The sequence below is a fragment of the Canis lupus genome, chromosome 5 (assembly GCF_003254725.2).
Source record: "Canis lupus dingo isolate Sandy chromosome 5, ASM325472v2, whole genome shotgun sequence".
Classification (NCBI taxonomy): Eukaryota; Metazoa; Chordata; class Mammalia; order Carnivora; family Canidae; genus Canis; species Canis lupus.
The window spans coordinates 21,531,786-21,558,096 of record NC_064247.1 but is presented as its reverse complement, the minus strand read 5'-3'; the positions used below and the strand labels follow the sequence as shown (position 1 = coordinate 21,558,096).

The window sequence follows — 26,311 nt, the reverse complement described above, 5'->3', positions numbered from 1 at the left end:
ACTTTATTATTTGAGTATATTTTAAAACATTGTGTTTACCGCAAGAAGCAAATAGCGGTGACCGTCTAGAAGAGGGAACACACCTTGAGGGCTAAGTTGGTGAGGAAGGGATCATTCTTCCCTCGGGAGGCTCCCCTCCCTGCTGCCCGCGGGTCCAGGGCTGGACAATCACCCCCACCTCCCAACAGGTCCCCTGAGAAGAGCAGGATTCTTCCCTTGCCGAGTTCAGAGATGCCCTGTGGCTTCGGCTGGAGCTACTCTCTTGTCAGCCCGAACTCCAACTTAGCCACCTCTCTGGACGCTCGCCACACTGTCCCGTACCCGTCCGGCCAGTGGCACACCGCTCGCTTGAGCATCTCTTCTCGGCATCCACCACTGCCCTCTCAGGGGTGGCCCTGAGCACCTGGCCTGCAGCCTGCCGAGCCCCACGGAGTGTCGGCGCCCGCCACCCCCACGGACCCTGCAGAGCCTAGGGTCCCGGGTGAATTTGGCCATTTCGGCGAGGAGTGGGGTGGAGATGTGGCCCCGGGTTTAGCTGCAGTGCTCTCTTCATCAGATTTCAGAGAAGTCAGACCGGGATGTTCCTACTCGGCCCCGCGCCCTGGACAAACCTCAGGATCCCTGTGGAAAGCGCGTGGAGGGGGTGGGGCAGGCCGGGGCGCGCCGGGAACCGGCTCCCCTCCCCGGCTCGCTGCCCGGGCTGGCCGGGTCGGTCGCGCCGGGCGCGCTGGAGGAGGCGGTCGCTGGCGGTCCAGGGCCGGGGCTGCCCTGCCCTCCGTGACGTCCCAGGGGGCGGGGGGCGGTGCGCTGGCTCCGCGCCCTCCCCGCCTCCTCCGGACGCCGGGTCCGGGGCTTCTCGGGAGATGCTGCCGCCGCCTTTGCAGTCGCCGCGCACGCCGCCCCGGGTCGGTCCGCTCCAGCGCCGTGGCGCCGCGCTGTCCGCGGTGTTCGAGGGCGCACCCGAGCCGGGCCATGCAGCCGGGAGCCGCGCTGCAGGCCGTGCTGCTGGCCGCGCTGCTGGCGGGGCCCCGGGGCGCCACCGGCCGCCTGCTGAGCGGTGAGTGAGCGCGCAGGGGCGAGGGCTGGGGCGGGGCCGGTCCCCGGAGGGCTCCGCAGACGCGCCCGCCGCTCCCCAGCCGCTGCGGGCCGCCTTCGAGCCCGCAGCACCGCTTCTCCGGCCCCCTGCAGAGGCGAGGGGCGTCCCCCGCTCCGCTAGTGGACCCAGCCCCCACTCCCCTCCCGCGCGCCTGCTGGTGGGGGAGCGGTCGCCCCGCGGCTGGCTGAGACCCGCGCGGATCCTTGCGGATCCTGGAACCCTCAAAGTCCGCTCCCCGTCCGGAGTTCCGGGCGTTAGGGCACATAGGCCAGGTGCGGCAGTGGGCACACTGTCCCAGGAGGCGTCCCCCGAGCCCGCCCCACCGCGCGTGGCGCAACAGTTGCCGGCACCCCCGCGCGGGGACAGGCTCACCGACCCTCCTCCCGCCCACCCGGGAGGTCTCCTGTTCCGGGAGGAGGCGGGGACGGTGGGGATTCTGGATCGGCTGTGCGGTGGGAGCCCAGCCTGTTGCTCCTGGTCTCTTCTGTGGGGGGAGGATGGCGGGATCCAGCTCTGGAGCAGAGCGCTTAGAGATCCAGAAAGAAGCCGGGTTAGCGCGGGACAAGCCCCGCCTGACTCAGGGGAATGACTCTCTTGCTTCCTTCCTCCTGTCGTGTCAATGCAGCCTCGGACTTGGACCTCAGAGGAGGTACAGTGCTTTGGCTTCTTGCCTCTTCTATTTGTTCTGCATGTCGGGGGGGAGGATGTCCGTGCCTCTTTCTCAGGTCTTCGGGGCGAGGACAGACCGCCCACAGAGGATGGAGAATGACAGCCTCCACTCCGTTATCCGTGCTTGCAGAGCTGATAGAAAGGATCTAAAGTGTGTTTCGGAATGGGGGTGGGCTGCGAGGCGGCAGAAGGGGGGGTGCGTCTGAACTAAGCTGCCTAGGTTAGGGCTGCATGGGCTTTGTCCTAGGTCGTGGGGAACAGAAGCCCCCGCCCTTCCCCTTCCTGCAAATGAGAAGAGAAAGACACTTCCTGAAGGCAGGGGAACCAGATGCGCCTCAGGCATCCTTCCAGCTCTGGCTCTCTCTGGCACTCACCGGCTGACTTGCAGAGTGTGGTCAGGCTGGACCATACAGGAAACCCGTTTAAGGTGTTATGTTTTCCCTTGATAAACCAAAGGTAGAAAACTGGGGACTGCCAGTAAATTCAGCTCCACCTTATGTTATGCCCGTGTACCAGGTTGGAGGTACCTGAGGTTCATTTTCACTGGCTGCCCCATTTGGAGCCACCTTGAGGGAATCACAATAGCTGGGCTGGCTGGGTCTTCTCCCTAGGCAGTGTGCCAGCCACAGCCTCTCTGGCCAGGGGCACCCATTCTCTCTGGAACACCCTCTTAGTGAAAATATCGCACTTTTGAGGCCTCTTCATTTGCTGATGAGCCAGTCCTGTTAGAGTTCTAGCAAGAGCAGATGAATAATAGAGAGAAGATGCAAAACTCTTATAACTTGTTGCTTATTGAGAATTTCCTTACAAAAGTGATAAAAGAAGCAGTAGAAACAAGACTTCTTGGGAGTTTCCTGGATTATCTACATGTGCTGTTCCCCTTCAGCACTGAAAATGCAGTCAACTGTCTGCAGCCTTTGCCCCATATACTGGTCAGTATAGGGATGAATGCTATCTGATTCCCCACAAGGCTGCAAAACAAATTAGGAAAATGAGAACATTCCTTGAGGGCTGGGAAGAGATTCCCAAACCAAAACCCTTCATCCCTTTCTCACACCCACAGCCCACAATCTGGCTCTTACATTGCAAGGGACTTCCTTTGTTGAAATTTAGTTTTCACTTGTACATTTGGGTCCAGGGGCATGTGTTTCTGCAGGCTAGGAACTGGCCTTTGTTTCTTTTATATATATATATATATATATATATATATATATATATATATATGATTTAATTTATTCATTCATCAGAGACACAGAGGGAAAGGCCGAGACACAGGCAGAGGGAGAAGTAGGCTCCCTGTGGGGAGCCTGATACAGGACTGAATCCTGGGATCCCTGGATCATGCCCTGAGCTGAAGGCAGACACTCAATCACTGAGCCACCCAGGTGTCCCTGGCCTTTGTTTCTATAGTCCCAGCATCTAGCACCGTGCCAGCCACAAAGCCTACACTCAATACACATTGATGGAACGAAGTTTGCTCACAGCAAGGTTTTGCCCAGATGCAAGCTAGGGGCGCATGTACCGGTGAACAATTTGCTCCTCCTCAGTAGAATCCCATCCGTCGGAGATGGTTTTCAGCCTTCCAGGTATCAGTTGGATAAGGCACATTACATAGGCTCCCAATGCAGCCTGAAACTGCAGCAGAGTGGCAACTGGGCAGCACGGTTCAACAGTTACAGGTTTGACTTTGTAATCAGAACCTCGTTCTGACTCTGATGATGCTACCAGTAGCTATGTGACCTTAGCCAAATTACTTACTTTCTCTGAGCCTCAGTTTTCTCCTCTGTAAAATGGGGCATAAGCAATATCTACATCAGGGGATTACTATGAGGTTCAATGAAATAAAGTATAGATGTAAATGTAAAAGCCCTTAGCATAGTTCATGCCATGTGGTAAGAGTTCAGTAAACCTTAACTATGTCTTTCGGTGAGATCATTCAGAGCAGAAAACCCCATCGACTGGATGCTCTTAGCTTCTGCTTATAGGACAGCATGGGCGAAATCTTGGTCCTACTACACAGGCAGAGGGTTCCAGGATAGAGGAGCCCACAGCCAACTTCAGAATACCTCTCTTACCTAAGGAAGCACCAGAGATAACTCACTCTAAACAATACTGTCCCCTGAGACTTCCTGATGACGTGAAAGTGCTATATGTGTGTGACCTTAAGTGAAACCATAAGTCTTCAGCTACCTCTCTTTTATTTTTTTATTTTTTATTTTTTTTAGCTACCTCTCTTTTAAAGCATAGTCAAAAATGTCTGCTCTTGAAGAATCTGTAATGGAGCAAACAAAACATGGAGTCCCTACACAATACAGGCATCAGAGTTGAAATTACTGCATCTCGATGCAGGGAGGGATATTAATTTGCTCTCAAGCACTAAATGACATTATACAGTCCACAGATGAGTAATCAGAATTCCTGCCCAGGGGTAGCTTCATTCACTTGCCCCTGAGCATCCCTGCCCTGGTATACTTTTGGGAGTACTAAAATAGCTTGGCTTCTTTTTTCTCTAGGACAGCCAGTCTGCCGGGAAGGGACACAAAGGCCTTGTTATAAAGTCATTTACTTCCATGATGCTTCTCGAAGACTGAACTTTGAGGAAGCCAATGCAGCCTGCAGGACAGATGGGGGCCAGCTCCTTAGCATCGAGTCTCAGGATGAGCAGAGATTGATAGAAAAGTTCATTGAAAACCTCCTGGCGTCTGATGGTGATTTCTGGATTGGGCTCCGGAGGCGGGAGGAGAGACAAAGCAACAGCACAGCCTGCCAGGACCTTTATGCTTGGACAGATGGCAGCACGTCAGCATTCAGGTAAGTGTGTAGAAACCCACAGAGCTAACTCACTTGACATAACTCAAAAAGGAGGCAGGCTGAATCCACAATGCCTGGTCAGTGGGGAAGAGGTGAAGGTCCAGCCAGGCAGAGCCCTTAGAGGATGGCACTGGCCAAAGCAGTGTGGTGAGGGTGGTGAATCAGCCCGGATCTGTGCCCAACTCATGTCCCAAGAGCTCTGTCCAGGGAGATGTGGCCCAGAAGCATTGTTTTAATAGCACATGATGCTTGAAGTCAGTGGTTCTGGCTGTCCAGCCTTTTGGATTAGAACCCCAATGAGAGATTGAAGATCTGTGGGGCTGAGACTTACTGTAGGGCTCCATACCACAGGGGTGGGCCTGGTTGGGCCAAAAGGGAACTCAAGGAAGCCTGCGTTTTGGAGGATCCTCCTAAACCCACAGCATCAGGACCCACTCATTTCACACCCCACCCTGATACCATGGCCTTGCCATTGTTCCTCCCTAAGAAATGCAGTGACATGGACAAACATCAAAAGGTATCAGAGTGAAAAGGCAGACATAAGACTGGATAAATGAAAAAAGAAAAAAAAAAGACTGGATAAATGTAACAAATTACAGAGTAAATATCTTTTTTACGATAAAGCGTTTATGTAAGTCATTAAGACACTAAAAATTTATGTAAGTCAATAAACCCCAAAAGATAAAGAGGCAAAAAACCTAAGCAATTGAAAAATAGAAAATCTAACTGGTCAATGATCACATGGGAAAAAAAAGTTTGAATCATTGTCAATCAAAAGAATGCAGATTAAAATATATGTTTTTTACCTGTTATCTTGAAGACAACAGGTCAGCGTCTATCAGAGTCCATCCATTATGCTAATCAGATCCACATGTTCCATCTGGGTGCCACAGGTAGCCCCTCCAGGTTCTCACAGGCCTCTCTTCCTGGAAGAAACTTTAAAAAGGGAAATTTGTGGGGCGCCTGAGGGGCTCAGTTGGCTAAGTATCCCATTCTTAATTTCTCAGGATTGTGAGATCGAGCCCTGTGTCAGGCTCCATGCTGGCCGTGGAGCCTGCTTAGGATTCTCTCCCTCTCCCTCTCCCTCCCCTCTCCCTCTCCTTCTGCACCCCCCCTCTCTAATTAAAACAAAGGGGGAAAAAAGGAAAGTTAGTATGACGAACTACACTCCTCACCACAGGAGCTAGTCCCAGGGCCACAGCTGATACTCATTGACCTCCCTCCTCTACCATCCAGTCTAGATTCCCCTCACTCTCTGCTCAGGGAGCCTCAGTGGCTTACCTTGTGGCAGGACCCAGACCCTCAGCCCTGAGGAACGTTAGGCCCCAGTCATCTTGCACTTCTCAGGCTGGAGTCATTTAACACTTCCATTTACCATCGAAATTAGGTATGTGAGTACCCACAGGAATTCAGGTAGATAACCTGGATACCAAATATATTTCTCCCTCCCCAGAATGGGTGACAGGATGGCTACCTCCTCCTGGGATTAGGACCAGTTACCTCCTGCAAAGATAATCATTGTTCTTCTTGGCCTGCTGGTCTCAAGACATAAGGATCCCAGAGCACCCAAGTGGCAGCCATCACTCATAGTTTAATAAGACTTTTCCTGTATCTTCTGGTGGAAGTATTTCACCTTTGGGTACTGGGCCATCTAAAACCTATAGAGCCCAGCACTGCAGAGACAGGAAGCACAAATTCCCCAAGTGGGTCACTACTAGTGGTAGTAAGCAAGGCTACTCCTGTTTCTGCCCACTGGTTCTCACACCCATGTAGTCTTACTCTTGGGGACATGGGATGATATACAGAGGACATTTATTTAAAGTGTGCACTGAGTCTTGGGAGATAATGCTCCCTCCTTGCAAAGTGTTCCCTCTAAGCCAGTGCTTCATCTGTGTTGTCAACAAATTCTTCCACCATTCTGTCCAGCTAGCAACTTCCAGATGGTGCAGGATATGATGTGACCGGTAAATCCCCAGGCGACAAGCCTACTCCCACACCTCCTTTGCTATAAAATAGTTCCCTTGGTCTGATGAGGTGTTATTTGGAATCTCATGTTGGTTGATCAAATATTGCATACTGGTGCTGATTGAGGCCCTGAGGCAGGAAAGGCAAACTCATACCCAGACTGTACATCTATTCCCAACAAAATGAATCATTGCCCCTCTCAGGATGGAAAGAGTCCAACATAGTCAACTTGCTACCAGATGCCAGGTTGGTGTCCTAGGGTTGGTCTTCCTTTAGGGATTTAGCTTTGGCCTCTGCTGCTGGAAGGTTAGATGTTTACAGTAGCTAGATCAGCCTTGGTGAGTGGAAATGGACATGTTGATCCCATGCATGGCCTTCATCCCTGCCACATGGCTAGTAGAGTATGTATCTATTGTGCCAGCAATGGGGTGGCTGATTATAAGCTAGCTGCCATCAACTAACTGAGTCATTTTGTCTCCCTGGCTGTTTAGTGCCTCTTCTATGCTAAGTGCTTTCTGATGGGTTTTAACATGTGATAGATCCTTATACTTTATGCCTATTCCCCTATGTATATTCATATCATGTCATTCTATCTAAGAGTTCCTCATCTCCAATCTTCTCTTCCTCCTTTTCGACTCCTGATCATCTGGCCAAGCTCTTGCCTTACTCCTGAGTCCTTATATATTCTAACCTCCAGTAATGTCTCTGCCCATGCAAGGTAGTTAACTAAGTGCTCCATCTAAGCTGAAGACATTGGGAGGATGTCCCCTTACCACTTGACCTTTCAAGGCCAACTCTGAGTGGTGTCATAATACAGCTGCTGTCCAGTGGAATCATACTCCCGTATTTGGCTGACCTATCCATGAACCAAACTCAGGCAGCCTCTGAAGCAAGTCATAAAGGATTCCTTTATGCAGGTATAGGTGTAAGCTGAGAGGGGCTTTGGAATGACAGTGGTAGATGCCATGGCAGGTTGCTCTGCCTGCTTATACAGTGAGTGCTCTTTGGTTCTGGATATACCTCTTCCATCTTAGAATGGATTGCTTCTTGGCCTGCCCAGCCCAGGACTAGTTGTGTCTGACAGCACCTCATTCATCATGGGCAGGTTGGACTGCACAGTCTCTTGGTGCTCCTTGCCCAGTAGCCAAGCCAGGAGTTGTTTTCCAAAAGGTGATTGTTTCTCAGCTACAGATGACATGCCCTTGCTATCAAATCTTAGCGATCTACACTGTTATTCTCTCATTGGAGCTTTTCACAAATTCTATACAGCATTATATTTCCTATCACTGATACCTCTACTAATAGAATCTCCTAGATTATATGGCCCAATGGGAAAATATGCTTGCACCACAGCCTAGACCTGCTTCAGGGTCCTTTTTGGCTTCAGACCTCACTCAAAGCTGGCTGTCCTTCATGTTGGCTGGTACATGGGCCAGAGCAATATTCCCAAATGTGGAATATGTTACCTCTAGAACCCAGAGAGGCCAACTAGGTGCTATGCTTCCTCCTTTACATTATTGAAAGATGCTTCAAGATGCAATATTTGTCCTTTAATATGAAAGGGATGTTCAGGCATTCCCTAAATCACTAGAAACCTACACATTTTCATGAAGTGGCAGGCTCTTAAATCTTCATAGAGTTTATCTCTAACCTTCTAGACATATGAGTGTCTTACTAAGTTTATCTGGTTCAGTAGCATGATGTCAGAGATATAGTAGACTACTGTGATTTTCTGCAAAGTCTCCTTATACCAAAGTCTCCTATGGCAGAGGGTGAGAAAATTAACATAGGCCTGAAGTAAGACCATAAATATATGCTGTTGTCTATTCCAAATGAATGCAAACTGTTTCTGATTCTCTTTCTGATGGAAAATATTATGTTCACCGGATCTGCATGCTAAGTACCCTGCATGCATGTTAACCTGCTCTAGCAAAGATACCACATATGGCACAGCAGCTGTAATTGAGACTTCTACTTAGTTGTGTTTATGCTACTCTGGTATCATCCTTTGGGATCTGCCTGGTTTTTGCAGGGTCCAGACTAGTGAACTAACTAGAGATATGATGGAGACTACCCTCCACTCCCACCCCCCACCCCACTGCATTCTCTAGATCTTCAAGGGAAGTACTACTTTCTGTCATCTTCTCCTGGATAAAATATTGATTTTTTTTATTTACTGCTTTGGAGAGGGTGTGGAAGAGTGCAATTTCAGAAGCTTCTGCTTGACCTAGTCCACTATTATAGCTCTTACTTTGTAGGCTAAAGAACCAATGTAGAACTATACCAACTACCAAATACGGCTGTTCAAGTCATATAGGAAATGCCCACTTTATGGGTCCCCCCATGAGCTGGTCCTAGGCCAGAACTCCATTTCATACCTGACCTCAATATGTTCCTGGTAGCCTTGATGACATTTCAAGTCTTCAAATATCAATGTCACTTGCATCCTGTGCCCAACAGTTCTTATAACGTTTGGATATTCCCCTTCCCCAATGCATGGATAACTCTACGAAATAGCCATAGTCCCTTTGGGAGAACAAGAAAAATGATTACCATGTATGCCAACTGTGGCATTGCAGGGTCCCTCCTCCTGAAGAACCTGGCCTCCTCTTCTATCAGTGAGTTCCCAGCCTGAGAGCTGGCTTGAGTCCACAACCTAGGTGCCTGGCATAATATTCCATCTATTCCATCAGCTGTGAAATGAAATAACATAAAGCCATAATGCCAGTGGGAAAAAGAACAGGGTAAGTCAAGGTAAAAGATCTACCAAGTGGGTTAGAATATGGTCTGGTCATTATAACTACTGGGTCAGAGCCCAGCCCAAGTCAGGGCCCCCAGCTGTCCAGATGCAGCATCCAAGCAGTGCTTCAAGTTCAGTTATTATCTAGGCAAATCAACCCAGTGGGTGCAGCAGAGGATCTTCCCTTTGGTGGATAGTAACATAGCACTCAAACAGAGGCATACCTAGGTGCTACAAGGAGACCTATCTCTCAGCTGCCTCCAAGGAGAGGCTCTCAAGATCTATGCAGAGCAGCAGGACTCAGCTAAATAATCTGAGCATCAGGGCAAGACCTGGGCCTTGGAAGGAGGCAAGACAGGTGGATGACCATGCAGACTACAAAGCCCAGCCCTGAGTCAATGCATACAGCGGGTGCTCACAGCATTTAGATTCTCTGTAGAATCCAAGGCCTTAACCTGGCACCCAATATCCAACTGGGTGGCAGCACCATTTAATTCCAAGTAACACTGGGTAGTGAAGCGCAGGCTGCTAATGCACCCCATTCAAGAGGTAGGAAGACAAAGACAAGAAATCTGGCAGCAGAGGCAGAGGGAGGGGCTCGTCTGCCTGATGACGTGGAAACAACTTAAAAACTGAAAAAGACTATGTGGGCCGTCTCCTCTTACCGCCACCCCCTCACCTGCTTTGACAGCCTCTACATTTTGGAAAGTCTTGCTCAGATGCTTGAATTTTCCATTTACATCCCAGGGCTAGAAAGGCAGTTATGACTGTCTATGACTGTCAAAAAGCAGAGAGATGTGAGCAGGTCAAGCTCTGGCTGAGATAAACCATGCCTCTTCTCGATGCATCTGATTTCTAAAACAAGGAGAAACAAAAGCCAGTTAGCAAAGAGCAAGAAAGAAACAAGATCATCCAGATTGGCCCTGCTAACTGCTTTTGCTCATAATTACTTTGCAGATATCATATGGTAATATATTCCTCCCTACAAAGAGGTTGTGGTAAATGTCAGAGGATTGATGGTGATGTCTGTATTAGAAAGCACGTGGTTCTGCTCATTGGCAGCACTTCAATTCCTGCCTCTCTCTCTATTGTCTTCCGAAGTAGAATCCTAAATTCGTGTCTCAACGGCACTTGATGGCAAAACAAAGGTTTTTAAAGTCTTGGAGTTTCCTTCTCCAATGGTGTCCATCGTTGACCTCTTTCCTACAGGAACTGGTATGTGGATGAGCCTTCATGCGGCAGTGAGGTCTGCGTGGTCATGTACCATCAACCATCGGCTCCTGCTGGTGTCGGGGGCCTCTACATGTTCCAGTGGAATGATGACCGATGCAACATGAAGAACAATTTCATTTGCAAATATTCCGATGGTAATGAATCTTTTCCCAAGTTACATGGCTGAATTCTCAGTGTCCTCTCTTAACTTTGTAAGCAGCTGCTATCTCAGAATTGTTACATGGTCTCTGAGACAGCTTGTTGCAAATGCCAGGGGAGTGGAGTGACAATTCCTCATTGAGGGCTATTCTCAGCAGAGGAGAAGAGTAGCTGATGCTAAGGGAAGGGATGAAGGAAAGAAAGGGTTTTGTTTATGTACGACAAATCGAGAATGGTGAGAAGTTCAGGAAGCAAAAAGCCCTCCAAGTGGACAATCACAAATTCTCATTCTTTCCACATGTGAGCTTGGCTGTAGAGAATTTGGGAAAAAGAAAAAATGTGAAAGGAAGCTGGCCACTGTTCCTGCAAGTCTTCTAAGAGCCACATGGCATTATTTTCTGGGGCTTTAAGGAAACAGAATAATGACCAGAGCAAGTAGATGATGGAGTACACTAATTTCACTGGCATTGGACAGATGGCAGTCTCCGTGAGGAGCAGGCTTAAACCACCCTCTCTGCATGCCTTTGCAAATCCAACTGGCCTTTGCCTCTGGATCTGTTGAGTGTTTTGAATTGGCTACAAGCCTGCAGTCTCACTCTGCTGGGGTTTCCCAGACTCCTCCCTCATAACCCACTTAGATCTAGACTTCAAGTGATTTTGATCTGTCCTGAAGTTTCTCAGCTCCCTGAAGCCAACTACCCAGTGACCATCCTGCACCATTTCCTGCCTCGCCAGAACAGAATGGCTTGTTAGTTGCATCTAGTTGAAGACTAAGTAATCCTAAAATTGTTTGAATTTAGGCTTTTGCTGTGATTTTTGCTGCTAAAAGGTGTTTTTTTTCTCCCTCCTTCCCCATCCTTCCCCTGTGAGCTCTGTGAGGTGCATCCCACTCTCCTATGCACTCTGTGAGGTGCCCCCCACTTCCCCATGTGCTCTGTGAGGTGCCCCTCACTCCCCTCTGAGCTCTGTGAAGTTGCCCCAGAGCTCTTAACTGCTGTTCCCGGTACTTGGAACACTCTTACCCTTTCCCAGCAACTCTTTCTCACTTGGGTTCACATTCAACATCATTTTCTCTTATAACAATTAAGTGTAACAGGTGATTGTGGATTGGAACCTGGGTGATGATGATGGTTTTCTATAAAAGGCAGGATTAGGACAATTGGCAGAATTTGAGTAAGGTCTATTAGGCAATAGACTATCAATGTTGATTTCTTGGTTCTGATCACGTTACTGTGGTTACATAAGAGCCTGCCCCCCCCCATCTTTTTAAATACATATTGAATTAATTAGAATAAAGAGTAACCATGTCTGCAACTTATTCTCGGTAAAAAAGTTACACATGTATGTCTGTATGTGTTTTTCATACATATGTGGATGTATCGAGACATAAATAAAAATATAGACAAATATAACAGAATAAATAAACAAAATGTGATAAAATCGTAACATTTGGGTAAAGGATATATGGGCATTCTTTGTACTATTTTAGCAAATTTTCATAAATCCAAAATTTTTCAAAATAAGAAATTGAAAAAATTTCCTTTAGGAAACCTTCCAAGGGCCCCTCAAAACCAAGTTTGGTTTTCCTCCTAGGAGGATTTTGGCATCTCACACATACAATGCTTTGCCTATTTATAAGTTTGTCCCCTTCACTACATGGTTGGCATGAGGTCTAGAAATATACCTATTTAACAAGTTAATCCCTGCATTTGATGGGCTAGGGGAAGGTCATCCAGTGCAGTTCCAAGGGATGCACATGATCTATATGCCATGATCTATATGCCAGAGTGGCAAGGGAAGGGCTGAATAATATCTAAAACTGAACTTGACAACATGACCATGTAGAGTAGGGGCACACTAGCCAGATCTGAACCCTCACTTACTTCTGGGGTCTGCTAATACACCTATGTGTATTCAGTGAAAATCAGAGACAAATCAGCTGAGGCAGCACATTGCAGATGCATCGTAAGGATTAATGGAAATGCTGCATTAATCTGCCATGTTTAATACACTTTTGCACACTGGATTGAACCATGGAGGGACAAACAAAATGAATAGGTCATGTAATGTTATTGAATATACTATGTATTATAATGTAATATCACAAAATTAATATTTGTTAATATTATCCTGTGTTTCCATATGTTATGGCCATCCTATAGAGTGTACGAGCCAGAGAAGGTTGGAACTATTCTCATTTGCTATTTTATCTCCACTACCTACCACAGTTTGTCTCCTTGCAATTTTAATTTTTACTTGAATTTATTTGGTTCAAATTCCAGTTCAGCTACTCACTCACTGTGAGATTTAGACAAGTTATTCCTGTACCTTGGATACATGGCGTACAAAATCACCAAAATAATAGCAACTACGTCAATGAAGCTATTACCAGGGTAAATTGTGTTTGTTTTCATAAAACACTTAGAACATGATGATGTTTTTATATGTAGAAGGCACTATATAGGTTGGATGTTTGGAAATAAATGAACAATTTGTATCACCTTTACACGCTTTCACGTGTGTGTATGCATGTGCCTATGCGCGCACACACATACACACACACACACTTATGGGAAAGATGATTAAAAGTTTCCTTCAGAAACTTCAGAATAGATTTGCTATCCTGGCCTTAGGATTGTGAATTCCAAAATCATGCCCTTAAGGACCCTATCCCTATGAATCCCGGAGCATCTGATTAGCATAAGAGATTTCCTACCAGTACCACAGGGGGACATACTCCTAGCCAAAGGTAAAAACATGTAGATGTAGATTCTCTGTGCAGCTTGGTTGTCCTGAGGCTCTTTGAGATATTTAAACTGATTTATGGTCTAGATCACCAGTGTCTGCCTAGGGGCTGGCAGTGGTCTGCTTACCGACCTCCCACCACCGCCACTTCCACTGCTTGGAGGTCAGTGTTTGTTACTCTCTAAAACAACCCCAGTGGAAAATGCTAAGATGTCTTTGGTTGCTTTAAAATAATCCAGGCCTGAGCATAGCTGGGAAGGGGTAGGGGTTACTTTTAAAACAAGATTAGCCATGTTATAAGGGTTGAAGCTAAGTGAGGGTACATAGAGTTTCATTCTACCAGTCTATTTTTTGTGTATATTTGGAAATTCTCATATTTGAAATTTTTAAAATACTTTTTAAAAAAATACTCAAGCAAAGCTGGGGGAAGGCTAGTCTTGCTGCAAAAGTGATTCTTTTGACTTACTAACCCAGATCTTGGCATCTAGTAACACTAAATAAAGTATATCAGGTGATTGAATGTGTAAATAAGTGGATGCCATGATTCGGCCAATTTCATCCAGATGTCATGGAAATTTAGTTACTATTTTCATATTTGTTTCTTTCTGCCACAGAGAAACCAACAGCTCCTTCTATAAAGCCTGGAGGTAAGCCTTTCATTTGAGATTTGGGTTAATTTGGGCTGTTTCCCAGGCTCCCTGTAAGGATGTAGAACCATATGTTCTTTAGACCAGATTTTCCAACAGGAAGGGGGCTGATGTGAAGTCAGACCATTTGGAGAAGTGTATGCCATACCCAGCCATGTCAAGTAGTTCATTAATCTCTCTTCTGGTATTGCCTATTTCTCCCAAAGCTGAAAAGCAACAACCCACAAATTCAATTCGGGATGTGACTTGTCATTATTTACAATATGAAAGGAATAATTCAATCTAATGAGAAAAGAAGTGAGCCACACAGATAATTTATAATCCTAGAAGTGAGTCATTGGCCCTGCCCTTTGGCACCTCTGTATTTTCTGTGCCTTGACACCAGCCGCCTGCTGTCTACTTCAGTACATGATTCTTGGCAGCAAAAATCTTACCAGGAAGATGAAAACAATTAAATCTGTTGGCCAGCAAATTCAACCCTTTTACTTTTCTATATGTGCACCATAGCCTCGGTCAAATTGCTACCTCTTGTTGGCATCCCACCTACAACCTGGTGGGACCTCAGAGACCACCTGGATTGTGAGGCCTTCCTCCTCAAGTCCATGTGTCTGTTTTCAGGTGAAGGAACAGAGCCAGCAACACCCATACTTCCGGGAGACGCAGGGAAAGAAGATGCCAGAGAGACATTTAAAGGAAACAACGGTATGGACAGAACTCTCCAGGGGAAAATAGGTGATGGAACTCTCAATCATAAATTACCCATGGTTACTTTCTCTACTTTGTTCCCGTAACTACTAAAAAAAAAAGTGAACTAGACAGGGCATCTGAGACGTTGCAGAAAGTGTGTACAGTGTTGGGTTTCATCAGTAAAACACCCCGGGAGAGTAGACTGGCCAGGATGTGAAGTGCCTGTGTGATGATGGGAGTGGGGGACCACCCAGCAGTCATAGGGTAGGGGTTGGGGTACTGCAAGAGCAGTAGAGGAATAAGAGCAGAAATCCCACGCGGGATGCAGGATGCATGATGTCTGTGCTTGATACTCCCTTGTGAAACAGATAGAGGAAATGGGCAAAAATATTTTACAACTCAAATCATAAAGGATCAAAGAAAATGGGGTGATAAATTGGAGTCCTAATGGAATTTCAACTTCGCCTCTCACCTTGAGTTTTAAGAGGGAGATCTGCGCTTATGTCACTGGGCAACATTTAAACCACTTCATTTCTCTGTGCTATGGTGTCATCTTTTGCATAATGGAAGTAATGCTGTGTTTCTCACCTGAGAGCATTACTGTGCCCCTAAAATGAAATAGGATATTTTAATACTGCAGTTCAGTTCTGACCAGCCACCTCAATTTAGGGCAGACCCCACAGATTAAGGACTCCGTCCTCAACAAGACTGCCCTCACTTCAGACACAAGTTTAGGGGTGTAGGCCACTCTCACTTCTGATCAGCTGGCTACAAATCCAGAGGATGCCCACGACCCCCTCAGTTTTGATAACTCACTAGCACAACTCATAGAACTCAGGGAAACAGTATATTTATGACTGCATTTTATTGTAAAGAATCCAAATCAGGAGCAGCCAGCAAAGAAACAGATAGGGTAAGGTCTGGAGAGGTCCCATATGGGGAGTTTCTGTATCCTCTCCCGATGGAATCAGATTGCATAATTACCCTCCTGGCACATCAACGTGTTCACCACTTTATTGAGGTTGGCCATGTAATTGAACTCAATCTCTAGCACCACCCCCAACCATCCTCAGTCCCCCTTCTGAGACACCTCATCAGCATAAACTCTGTTTGGTCTGAGGGGCTCCTGAATAACAAAGTTATTCCTATTACCTGAGAAATTCCAAAGATTTAGAGCCTCTCTTCCAGGAACCAAGGACAAAGGTAGTCAAATTTTCTATTGTATAACAAATAACATGTGTTGAAAATGCTTCGAAAAAAGTACAAAGTTCTAAACAGACGTGGGTGGAGTTCTCATTGCTCATTGTTATCATAGTGGCATGTAAAGTGGGTTTTATTTGGGTCTCTCTGTGTGTGTATGGTGGCCAGGTTTGCAGCCTCACAGGAAAACAAAGCAACAGCTTCTAGAAGGTTAGGAACCTTGGACCAGTAAGAAAGGAGTCAGTCCCCCAGTCCCAGATTCTTCCTAAAATCCCCATGACAGAAAATTTAGACTTTGTTCCAAGTCTTAAAGGACAGGAAAGGTCAGGATAGCAGGCCTCTGAATGCCCTCCACAGTCACTGCTCTTGGCCCCAAATGGATCCAATAGTCTTAGTCAGATTTGTTGGGAAGGTTACAGTCTGATTCATGTGCTTCATGTGATCTTCCCTTTCCTGGTAATAGCCCTGAGATTTGCTTCTCTCTCCCTCCCTCCCTCCCTCTTCCCCACCCCACCTTGGGAACTGCCATTTCTGTCCAAAGACATCACCACTGCCCAAGCAGACTCTACTTTGTTAAGGAAGAGCAAAGACAAGAAAAGAGAGAATCTCTTTCCTCTGGAAAAAAAATATATATAATTCTAACAGTGTGGTTCTGATATTTTGCAAGAAACTCCAACATGTAAACTTCTTTTCTCTATTACTTCGGGTAATACGTAGAAAATGCTCACTTACTGAAACTAGAAGACTTTGCTAACTGGGTAACTGTATATATATTTCCTTCCAGGAATATGCTCTTTGGAATATTCTGTGTTGATTATGCATTTTTAAGCTCATTTTGAAGCTTGTAACAATATCACTAACACTGATAATATATGATTTTCTTTTCAGAAGCTGCCTTGAATCTTGCTTACATTCTAATCCCCAGCATCATCCTTCTCCTTGTGGTCATCACAGTTGTGTGTTGGGTTTGGATCTATAGAAAGAGGCAAGTAAAATCTTCACTGTGTAGACCTTTGTATCTTCTAGACTCTTTGAGATTTGGACATTGCTCTGTTTGCTTCAATTACCATGGCAGATTTGACAGTAAATTCTCTGATGGGCTCAGGGCATTCAGAAGTACTAAGAATTTGTGCTTGGTTGTAATTAAGAAAGTGATCTTGGGCAGCCCTGGTGGCACAGTGGTTTAGTGCCACCTGCAGCCTGGGGTGTGATCCTGGAGATCTGGGATCGAGTCTCACGTCAGGCTTCCGGCATGGAGCCTGCTTCTCCCTCTGCCTGTGTCTCTGCCTCTCTCTTGCTCTCTCTGAATAAATAAATAAATAAATCTTTAAAAAAAGAAAAAAAGAAAGTGATCTTATATTCTTTAATTTTTGTGTGTGTGGAAGATTCCAAATGACTCGAGGAGTGAAACTGTTACTCCCCTCCTTTGTTTCCACACATCGCTCAGCAAAGTGCTTTCATGAATGTATGCCCTCACTCCAAAAATGTTGGTTCATTGGGTAAAGGAATAAAGAGTGAGCCATTGAAAAATGACTATTCCAAAGCCTTCTGGCAAACATCTGAAACTGAATCACTCTATTTGAAATGAAATAGTTAAAGCCTTTTAATTGACTTTGCTTTTCATTAGATATATAATTATAGATTGCTACAAAATAGCCGCACTAACTGTCCTAGAGCATCTCTATTTATGGATCGTGTGCCACCATTTTGGAAGGTCCTACAGCTCTTCTCAGTTGCCTTTTTATTCCCCAGCATCACACCATATATAGAAGAAGAAGGCTGGTATGCCCATTTTACAACAGGAAAACTAAAGTCCAGTTTAAGATTCAACTCCCTTTGATAACCATTGGAAGATGAATTAGTAAGATTTTAATGCACAGTTGACCCTGGAATAACAGAGGTTTGAACTGTGTGGGTCCACTTATACATGTTTTGAGTATTTTTCAATAAATACTGTACTGTAAATATTTTTACAGTAAATATTTTCTCTTCTTTATGACTTTCTTGATAACATTTTCAAGAAAGATAAATATATTTTCTTTATATATATATATGTATATATATATATATATATAATATATATATAATATTATTTCTTTATACATATAAAGAAAATATATGTAAATATTTTCTCTTCTTTATGACTTTCTTGATAACATTTTCTTTAACTTTTTATTTATAAGGATACAGTATATAAGGCATATAACATGCAAAATATGTATTAGGCTTCTGGTCAGCAGTATGCTATTAATGGCTCAGTCTGGGGTAGGTCAAAAGTTACATGCAGATTTTAAACTGCGTTGGGGGTTGACACCCATAACCCCCTCATTGTTCAAGGGTCAATGGTAGAACCTGCTTCATTTTACAATATCTTCCTTATAGGATTACTAGATTTAAAACAGTTAATGCATGCAGAATGGGCATATAATAAACACTGAAAATAGTTGGCTCTTACTATGATCATTTTTATTAGTTAATTCCTTTTGATCTAAAAATAGAATTCAATTAAAATATTACAAATATATTTTCCAACTGCTTACTCTGCAGTTGGTTTTTTGTTGTTGTTGTTTTAAGTTTCTCTTCCTTAGTCTATTTAGCACCTCAACAGGATTTAGGAATTGTGACTCCGAAGCTAGAGCCTATCTCAGAGGTTTTTAACCTTTTTTTTCTTTTTAATATTTAATTTAATCATGAGAGACCCACAGAGGGAGGCAGAGACATAGGCAGAGGGAGAATCAGGCTCCCTGCGAGGAACCTGATGCGGGACTGATCCCAGGACTCCAGTATCATGAGCTGAGCCAAAGGCAGACACTCAACCACTGAGTCACCCAGGTATCCCAGTTTTTAATCTTTTTGGGCCAGAGACCTCTGTAGCAGTTGGGTAAAGCCTCTGGACCCCTTCCCAGAACAAGATCTTTAAATGTATAAAATAAAATGTATTGGATTGCAAAGAAAGCAATTGTACTGATAAAAACAATTTAGCAAAATATTTCCGAAGACTGAATGTGGTTTGGCAATAGGTGTGTTTCTTTTTTTTGTTTGTTTGTTTTTTGTTTTTTTTTGGTTTTGTTTGTTTGTTTTTTGGTGTGTTTCTTTATTAATGTGTGGGTGGGTGTTATTTATTTAGTGGTGAGTATAATTAGCATAATTTTGAAGTAGAGAGGAGTGTAAAATATTTTAAGGTATCTATGATAACTGTGATGTGATATGAAAACATCTGTGACTCTGTTGGTATCAAGTCAAAGATATTACTAATTCTACTCTGATTTGTTGCCTACATTCAGAATTGAAGGACAGCTTGGAGAAGAGTTTTTTAAAATGTGATATTTTTCCCATCCAGTTCTATCCATGGATGCTGCAGGAGCTCTGGGGTTCCCCAGATAATCACCTCTGTTCTATGCTTTGGCAGCAGTGAATATAGATACACAAGCACTTTGAATATAACACTACCTTCCTATTTTCATACCCCACCCCACCCCGAAGCCTTGACCTGTGTCTGTGGGTGAGAAATGCCGTGTAGTGATTGCCTGGGATGACTTCCTCCTACTGGAGCAGAAGCCACAGGGCTATTCTCAATCCCCTTGTCTAAAGTACTCAGCTCCAGTTTTCCTTCCTCCTAGGAAACGGGAGCAGCCAGGCCCCAGCACAAAGGAGCAGCACACCATCTGGCCCTCTCCTCGCCAAGGGAACAGCCCAGACCTAGAGGTTTACAACATCATCCGAAAACAAAGTGAAGCCGACTTAGCTGAGACCCGGCCAGACCTGAAGAACATTTCATTCCGAGTGTGCTCTGGAGAAGCCACTCCCGATGACATGTCTTGTGACTATGACAACATGGCTGTGAACCCATCTGAAAGTGGATTCATGACTCTGGCGAGCATGGAGAGTGGTTTTGTGACCAATGACATTTACGAGTTCTCCCCGGACCGAATGGGGAGGAGCAAGGAGTCTGGATGGGTGGAAAATGAAATATATGGTTATTAGGATACATGAAAAACACTTGAATGAACAGGAGTGGGAAAGAAAGGAGGAGCAAAATTCTCCTGTTTTCTATGAGGAAAAGACTCAGAATGTGTATGAAAATGCTCAGATCAGGTCATGGGGGAGAACATGTGATCTCCATTGAGTTTGGCCATATCCCCTTTCCCAATTTCTTTTCCAGACCAACCTTCTGAGAAATTGCCCTGCCCACCATCAGGCACGTAGTAGAAAATAACTACCAATGGATGGGTTATTTATGACTTTCAAGGGACAACACTTTCCTTGCCAGGGTAAGGTTGTGGCTGCAGGACCTGGGAAACCCACCACTAGGTTCTGTTTTTCCTACTCTATACAGCAGCACATGTAATCACAAAGAGACAGAAATTACAGAATCTTTTCAAACCCCATGTACTCTGGCATTGGGCTGGCCTGTGCATTGGCAATTCTCAGATCGTTTTTTTTCAAAGAATCAAATCAAATCCAATCAAAAGCAGGAAGCAGAATGTTGGTCTGTCTGTGTCTAGAGACTTTCCTCAGCATGTGGCCTCAGGGGACCTCTTTTTCTTTCTCCTCACATCCAAACTTGGAAATATCCAACTTGGAAGTACTTTACAAACTAGAACTGAAATCTGAGTCTTGGCTTCTAGGCTTGTGTGCCCCACCCTGATCGTGTTTGTCGTCCTGCCTTGTGTGTTTGTTTTACAGAAGCATCAACATGATATTGCTGACAATGGTAATTATTCTTCCCTTTTGTTTTAGGGACCTGTGTCAAATACTTTTGGACTTGAATCCACAGAAAATTTTCTTATAAACTTACTTGATGTCAGTTGTTTACACTTGGGAGGTCTGAGAGTTCTATCACCTGAAAACTCCTTCCATCTTGTTATTTTAAGTTTTCATCATGTATTTTTTCATAGTTTGTCATTTTGCCTCCTGAATGGCGCCCCAAAGTAGACAGAGTTAGCTGGTCTGGGTCAGAGCAGTATCACAGTCAGCAGATGGTAATCACCACCCAATTACCCACCACACTAGGACAGAGAACAGAGTGTAAAACACACGTCACTTATGCCTGTTTCCAGGAAGTGATTTTGTGGATTTAAAGCAACAAGAGTAATGCCGTGGTGAGGACCAATTCATCGCCCCAAAACATCAGAGTTCCCATTTTGCTTTAGATATCCTGGCTCTGTAACCTGTCCTTTTAACCCTCCCCTGTGCTGCCCTCTTCAGGCCCCTGTTAGGCTGTGCTTCATCATCTGCCCTAGTAATCCTACCTCCTACACCCGAGACAGCACCTGGCACTGAGTAGATGATCAATAATTGTTGAATGGATGAACAATTTATTTTTCGGGTCGTTGTAGAAAAGCCTATGTAGGGCAGCTTAAAAATTTATAGGACCTGTTGGTCACACTCCCCGGAGTGGGGGAGGTAAGTGAGTTGTTTTAGTTTTAAAAGCTTTCCTTTTGCCTAGGAAGAAAGGAAGCTGGTGAGTTGCCTAGGAAGCTGGTGAGTTGCGTTAACAACTTACTTTATGTCACTGAAGCTGGTGACCAAAATGTTAATGGGACTAATAAGCACAGCTGCAACTTTTTACCCAGGCCCTTTTAATTTGGGTTTAAATTTCTCTGACTCTCCTTTGGGGAGGTAGAGTTGAGGCTTGCACCGCTGGGTTCCTGGTCTGGTTGCTTCTCAGATCAGCCCTTTCCTTGCGGCCTGCTCAACATCACAGTGATTATCTTAGCTGTGCATCAGGTGGACAGAATTGGGTTTGGTTACAGATTTGGAAAGGCAGCCAGGAGCTTCTTTCTCAGGGTTCATCAACCCCCAGCCATTAAAGTAAGTCAGTGACCAGCCCAGTGGCTGCCTAGGCTCTGGTCCTAGAGGCAATCACAGGGGACTCACCTCACCTGGATACTGCCAACCTTCTGCACCAAATTTACCTATAATAGCAAGGAACTAGTTTTGGGGCTTGGTTTGAACGGACATCTCTTGGTGAGTACTTCGTGTACAATGACATGTGACCTTGTTTCTTCTGTTTGGTTCATTTGGGTGAAGCTCTGACTTTTGGGGAGGAGCTCATGCTCACAGAGGTACCCTCAGCTTCATTTGGTTTGTTCATTGTTGTAACTTTTTGGTATCTTTGAATAAAACTAGCCGTGTTCTCACTGGGATATGGGAAATGACAATTTCATCCCCACATGCAGTCCTTTAGGCTGTATTCTCTAAAATGACAATCTTTTTTTTTTTCTGCAACACCATTTGGCCACAATATTCGTTAGACTCCTAAGAAAAATGACCAAATAATGGATCTATAAATTATAATCCCATCTTGCAATGGATTTGTTTTATAAAAAGATACTTGGAAACTGGGCCTTTAAGATTTTGTTTGCATCTTGTTTGTGTATTTGTATATGTGTCCCTGTATATTGTAAATGTAAGATGTTTCCTAAAATGAATTTTTTAAAGTACTCCATTTAGTTGGCTTAAAGGCAAACGCTTGTAATAATCAGGCATTCTAAAACTCAGAAAATGGAAACTCAAACATTTTTCAAAGTTATGTGATCTGGGAAAATGTTTGATATTAAAGCTAATTTCAAGTTGTTGGTATTATTACATTGGACCTGTCTTCAGAGTTATCAACATTAGAGGTAGAATTTCTGTTCTACCTGTTTGCTGAAAGGCAGGTTCGTGTTATCTCTATTGCAAAATTTGTCAGAAGAGAAAAACCGCATGGTGTTGGTCTTTCTACCACAGTTCTATGTATTTGAGTTTGTTTCTATTTTGTTTGTTCATTTGTTTTTGTTTCAGAGAGAAACTTTATTACTTTGACTAGTGCAGTTTTGTGGGTAATCTAAGAACAAATAAATGTAAATAATGTTAATAAATGTAATTAAGACTACTGGAAATAATAAGAACGACTCTTTGCAAGGTAAGTGGGACTGGTTGTTCAAAGAGGGAACACTTAGAACAAAGTCTGATGTAAAAAGGAAAGTTATAGAAGGCTTGTAAGAGGGGATCTTTGGAAAGAAATTTTGTGCACAGTCGGACTGATGAAGATGTTGGAGACTAGTATGTATGTCAAAAAGTGTATTTGGGAGTGATCAACACTTGGGGAAGAGAAGGGAAAGTAAGAGAGCAGATCAAGCAGATGTCAAGCAGTGATAAGAGTATCAACAGAAGCTTTCACTGATTCCCTGAGGAGTTCCAAAGTAGGATTAGTCTTCAGAACCATCCAAAATTAGGGCAAAAGGCCTGGACTTTTATAACAGTCACTGAATGTGACCAGCTGGGAAGAGGGCATGACCTTAGCAAGGCACCTGTCTTCCGTCAAGGCCATGCCTAATGGCCTCTGAGAGTTGAAGGACTGGTGGCACATTCCCACAGCTGAGAGCCCTTCATTCCTGATGGGAGATTCTGGTCAGAACATTGTATATCAACACGGGAGATGACAGGGAGGGAAAGAGACTGCATATACCTTTTAAATTCATCTTGTTGGAATCATGAGTTTTAATATCAGAAGTACACTGACAAAAGATTGGAGTTTGAGTTTTCTTCCTGTTAAAGTGACAGTTTTAGATTATTGGTCCAAGTTGTAAACAAAGGATTTTCTTTATCTTTAATCTGCCTAGAAAAATGAAGTTTCTATTAAAGTTGACTCTTCCCTATTTAAAGAGCTAGCTAGATTTTGTTAACTAACCGTATACATTTGCCTTTAGAATCTTATTGCCACCTTGGCTAAGTAGATAACTGAGTTTTGTAATGATCTATAATCTTATTTGGGCATGTATTTTAAAACCTTCCAATATTTCAGAAATACTTCCCAAAATTCAACCTCAGGACTCCTGAGGACAACCTTCACTCCTTCACTCCTCTTCCAAGTGAAGATCACGGCTGGAGGAATGGAACATTCCTGCCTCCATTCAGATATATTCCTTAGTTCCAGGTTGGAACTCAATACTACACAGTATCAAGATGTGTGAGTTCTTGTGTTCTGTTTTATCTAGGGCCTTTAGGGGAGGTTGGTTGTAACCAAGTAGTTTGTTGACCTTATCAATTTCTTCAGACAAATTCTCCCCTGAAAAGCAGTTTCAGCTGTATCAAGCTTACTGGTCTAAGCAGCATTCTCTTCAATGTTCTCCTTACTAACAGCGTGTAGGCAAGCTGTGGATTCTGATGTGATCTCAGCATCTCACCCATAATGGATGCAGTGGTGAATATGGAGAATCATTTCTTCCATAAGAGGTTCTGGGATAAGGATTCATTATATTTCCAGTTGGCTTTAGGAGCAGTGCAGTGTCCAAATCTCCAATCCTTAGCTCTCCTGAGGTCCTCCCATCCTTCCAGGAATATTGGGGTTGATATTTAGTTAGCAGGTTTTGTCGTCTTTATATGGGCTGCCAACTTGGTGGCTTGATCTGCCCAACTGTTCCCTTGGACAATCAACCAGCAGCAGATAATAGCTAAGGGGTCACCACTGCATCTAGCTCTTCTTGTCCTTGATCCTTAAAAAACTCCCATTAGTGAACATCTCATTTATTACTTCTAGTGGCTGTAACTTCCCTTTCATTTTTAATTTTATTTATTTGGGTCTTTTTTTTTTTTTCCTCTTGAGTCTGGGTAAGGGTGTCAGTTCTGTTTGTCTTTTCCAAGAACCAGCTCTTGGTTTCATCAATTTTTCCCCCATTACTTTTTTAGTGTCTATTTCACTTATTACTGCTCTGATCTGAATTACCTTTCCTCTACTCACCTTGGGTTTTGTTTGTTCTTCTTTTCCTAGTTCTTTTAGGTATGAGATTGGATTTGTTTGTTTGTTTTTTAATGTTTCTTGAGATACGCCTGTATTGCTATATACTTCACTCTTAAAACTGCTTTCTCTGTGTCCCAGATTGTGGACCATTGTGTTTTCATCTTCATTTGTCCCCATATATTTTGATTACATCATTGGCCCATTGGTTGTTTAGTCTTCACATGTTTGTGAGCTTTCCAGGTTTTATTTTTCCTGTGATTAATTTCTAGTTTCATACTGGTAGGAAAAGATGTAGAATTACAACCTTAAATTTATTAAGACTTGTTTTATGGCCTAATATGTGATCTATTCTGGAGAATGTTCCATTTGCACTTGCAAAGAATATGTATTCTGTTGTTTTTGGATGGAATGTTCTATATATCAGTGAAGTACATCTGGTACAATGTATCATTCAAAAGCATCATTTCCTTATTAATTGTCTGGATGACCTATCCATTGATGTAAGTGGAGTGTTAAAATCTGCTGCTATTGTATTACCGTCAATTTCTCCTTTTATGTCTGTTACCATTTGCTTTGCGTGTTTAGGTGCACTAGTGGTAGATGTATAGGTATTTATAATCATTATATCTTGGTTTGGGATTTATCCCTTTATCATTATGTAATGTTCTTCTGTCTCCTGTGACGGTCTTTGTTTTAAAGTCTATTTTGTCTCATAAAAGTATTGCTACATGGTAAATGTTTTACCATCTGATCACCTGCAGTCTGTTATGTTTTTAGGTCTGAAGTGCATCTCACATAAGTAGCATATAGATGGGTCTGCCTTTTTTATCCATTCTGCCACTCTGTGTCTTTTTGATCAGAGCATTTAGGCCACTTACATGTAATTATTGATAATATTGTACTTATTGCCATTTAAAAAATTTGTTTTCTGGTTGTTTTTGTGGTTTTCTCTGTTTCTTCTCTTCTTCTCTTTCTTTGTGCTTTCTTTATTTTTTGTGTATCCTAAGTTTTGGGTTTGTGGTTACAATGAGGCTCATACATAACATTGTAAGTAAATAGAAGTCTATATTAATTTGGTCATTTATTTTAAAACACATTCTAAATAAATAAAAAATTCTTTTTTCCCCTTCTCTTCCCTTTTTACTCCCTTCTCTACATTTTATGTATATGATTTCATATTTTACATCTTTTTATTCATAGTTTTCTTATGTCTAATTATGGCCTTTTACCACCTGAAATCCCCTTAATATTTCTTGTAAGGCTGATTTAGTGGTGATAAACTCCTTTATCTTTGTGTGTGTGTCTGGGAAACTCATTATCTCTCAAATATCAATGATAGGGGTACTTGGATGGCTCCATCATTTAAGCATTTGACTCTTGATTTTTGGCTCAGGTCATGATCTCCGGGTCTTGAGGTCAAGCCCCACTGAGCATGGAGCCTGCTTGAAATTCTTTCTCCCCTCTCTCCCTCTGCTCCTTCCCCTGCTCTCTCAAAGTAATAAAATCTTTAAAAATTAAATAAATACTTTATTTTAAAAAATCTGAATGATAACCTTGCCAAGTAGAGTGTTCTTATAGGTTTTTTTTTTTTCCTTTCAGCATTTTGACTATATCATGCCACTCCCTCCCAAAAGTCAGCTGATAGCCTATAGGTT

The 26,311-nt window shown here is 43.8% G+C and overlaps 1 protein-coding gene and 1 long non-coding RNA gene across 5 annotated transcripts in view; one reads left to right on the top strand and one right to left on the bottom strand.

Moving 5' to 3' along the window:
* The first annotated feature begins 918 nt into the window (after positions 1–918).
* On the top strand, positions 919–22,799 carry LAYN (layilin). 4 transcript variants are annotated; one of them, XM_025465579.3, is made up of 7 exons: positions 919–1,057; positions 4,279–4,576; positions 10,491–10,648; positions 14,012–14,044; positions 14,663–14,776; positions 16,820–16,916; positions 19,552–22,799. In XM_025465579.3, the coding sequence occupies exons 1-7, from the start codon at positions 973–975 to the stop codon at positions 19,913–19,915; spliced, it is 1,149 nt and encodes a 382-aa protein (XP_025321364.3). In that variant the 5' UTR covers positions 919–972; the 3' UTR covers positions 19,916–22,799. The 4 variants fall into 4 exon arrangements, with proteins under 4 accessions (XP_025321364.3, XP_025321366.3, XP_025321365.3 ...); XM_025465581.3 differs by having other exon boundaries at positions 920–1,057; positions 14,663–14,746; XM_025465580.3 differs by lacking the exon at positions 919–1,057 and adding an exon at positions 1,459–1,745.
* The window catches only part of LOC112671358 (uncharacterized), a 51,290-nt gene continuing 27,947 nt past the window's right edge, over positions 2,969–26,311 (bottom strand). Inside the window, exons 4-7 of the long non-coding RNA XR_007410468.1 lie at positions 9,961–10,136; positions 9,095–9,234; positions 5,383–5,512; positions 2,969–3,471 (exon numbers count right to left, since the gene is read on the bottom strand). This is a non-coding gene — a long non-coding RNA (uncharacterized LOC112671358). The remainder of the gene's footprint in view (positions 3,472–5,382; positions 5,513–9,094; positions 9,235–9,960; positions 10,137–26,311) is intronic.

Coding starts and splice junctions, on each gene's coding strand:
- LAYN (XM_025465579.3), top strand. CDS start 973: ATGCAGCCGGGAGCCGCGCTGCAGGCCGTGCTGCTGGCCGCGCTGCTG. Junction 10,649..14,011: donor CATTTGCAAATATTCCGATG/GTAATGAATCTT, acceptor TTTCTGCCACAG/AGAAACCAACAGCTCCTTCT. Junction 16,917..19,551: donor GTTTGGATCTATAGAAAGAG/GCAAGTAAAATC, acceptor CCTTCCTCCTAG/GAAACGGGAGCAGCCAGGCC.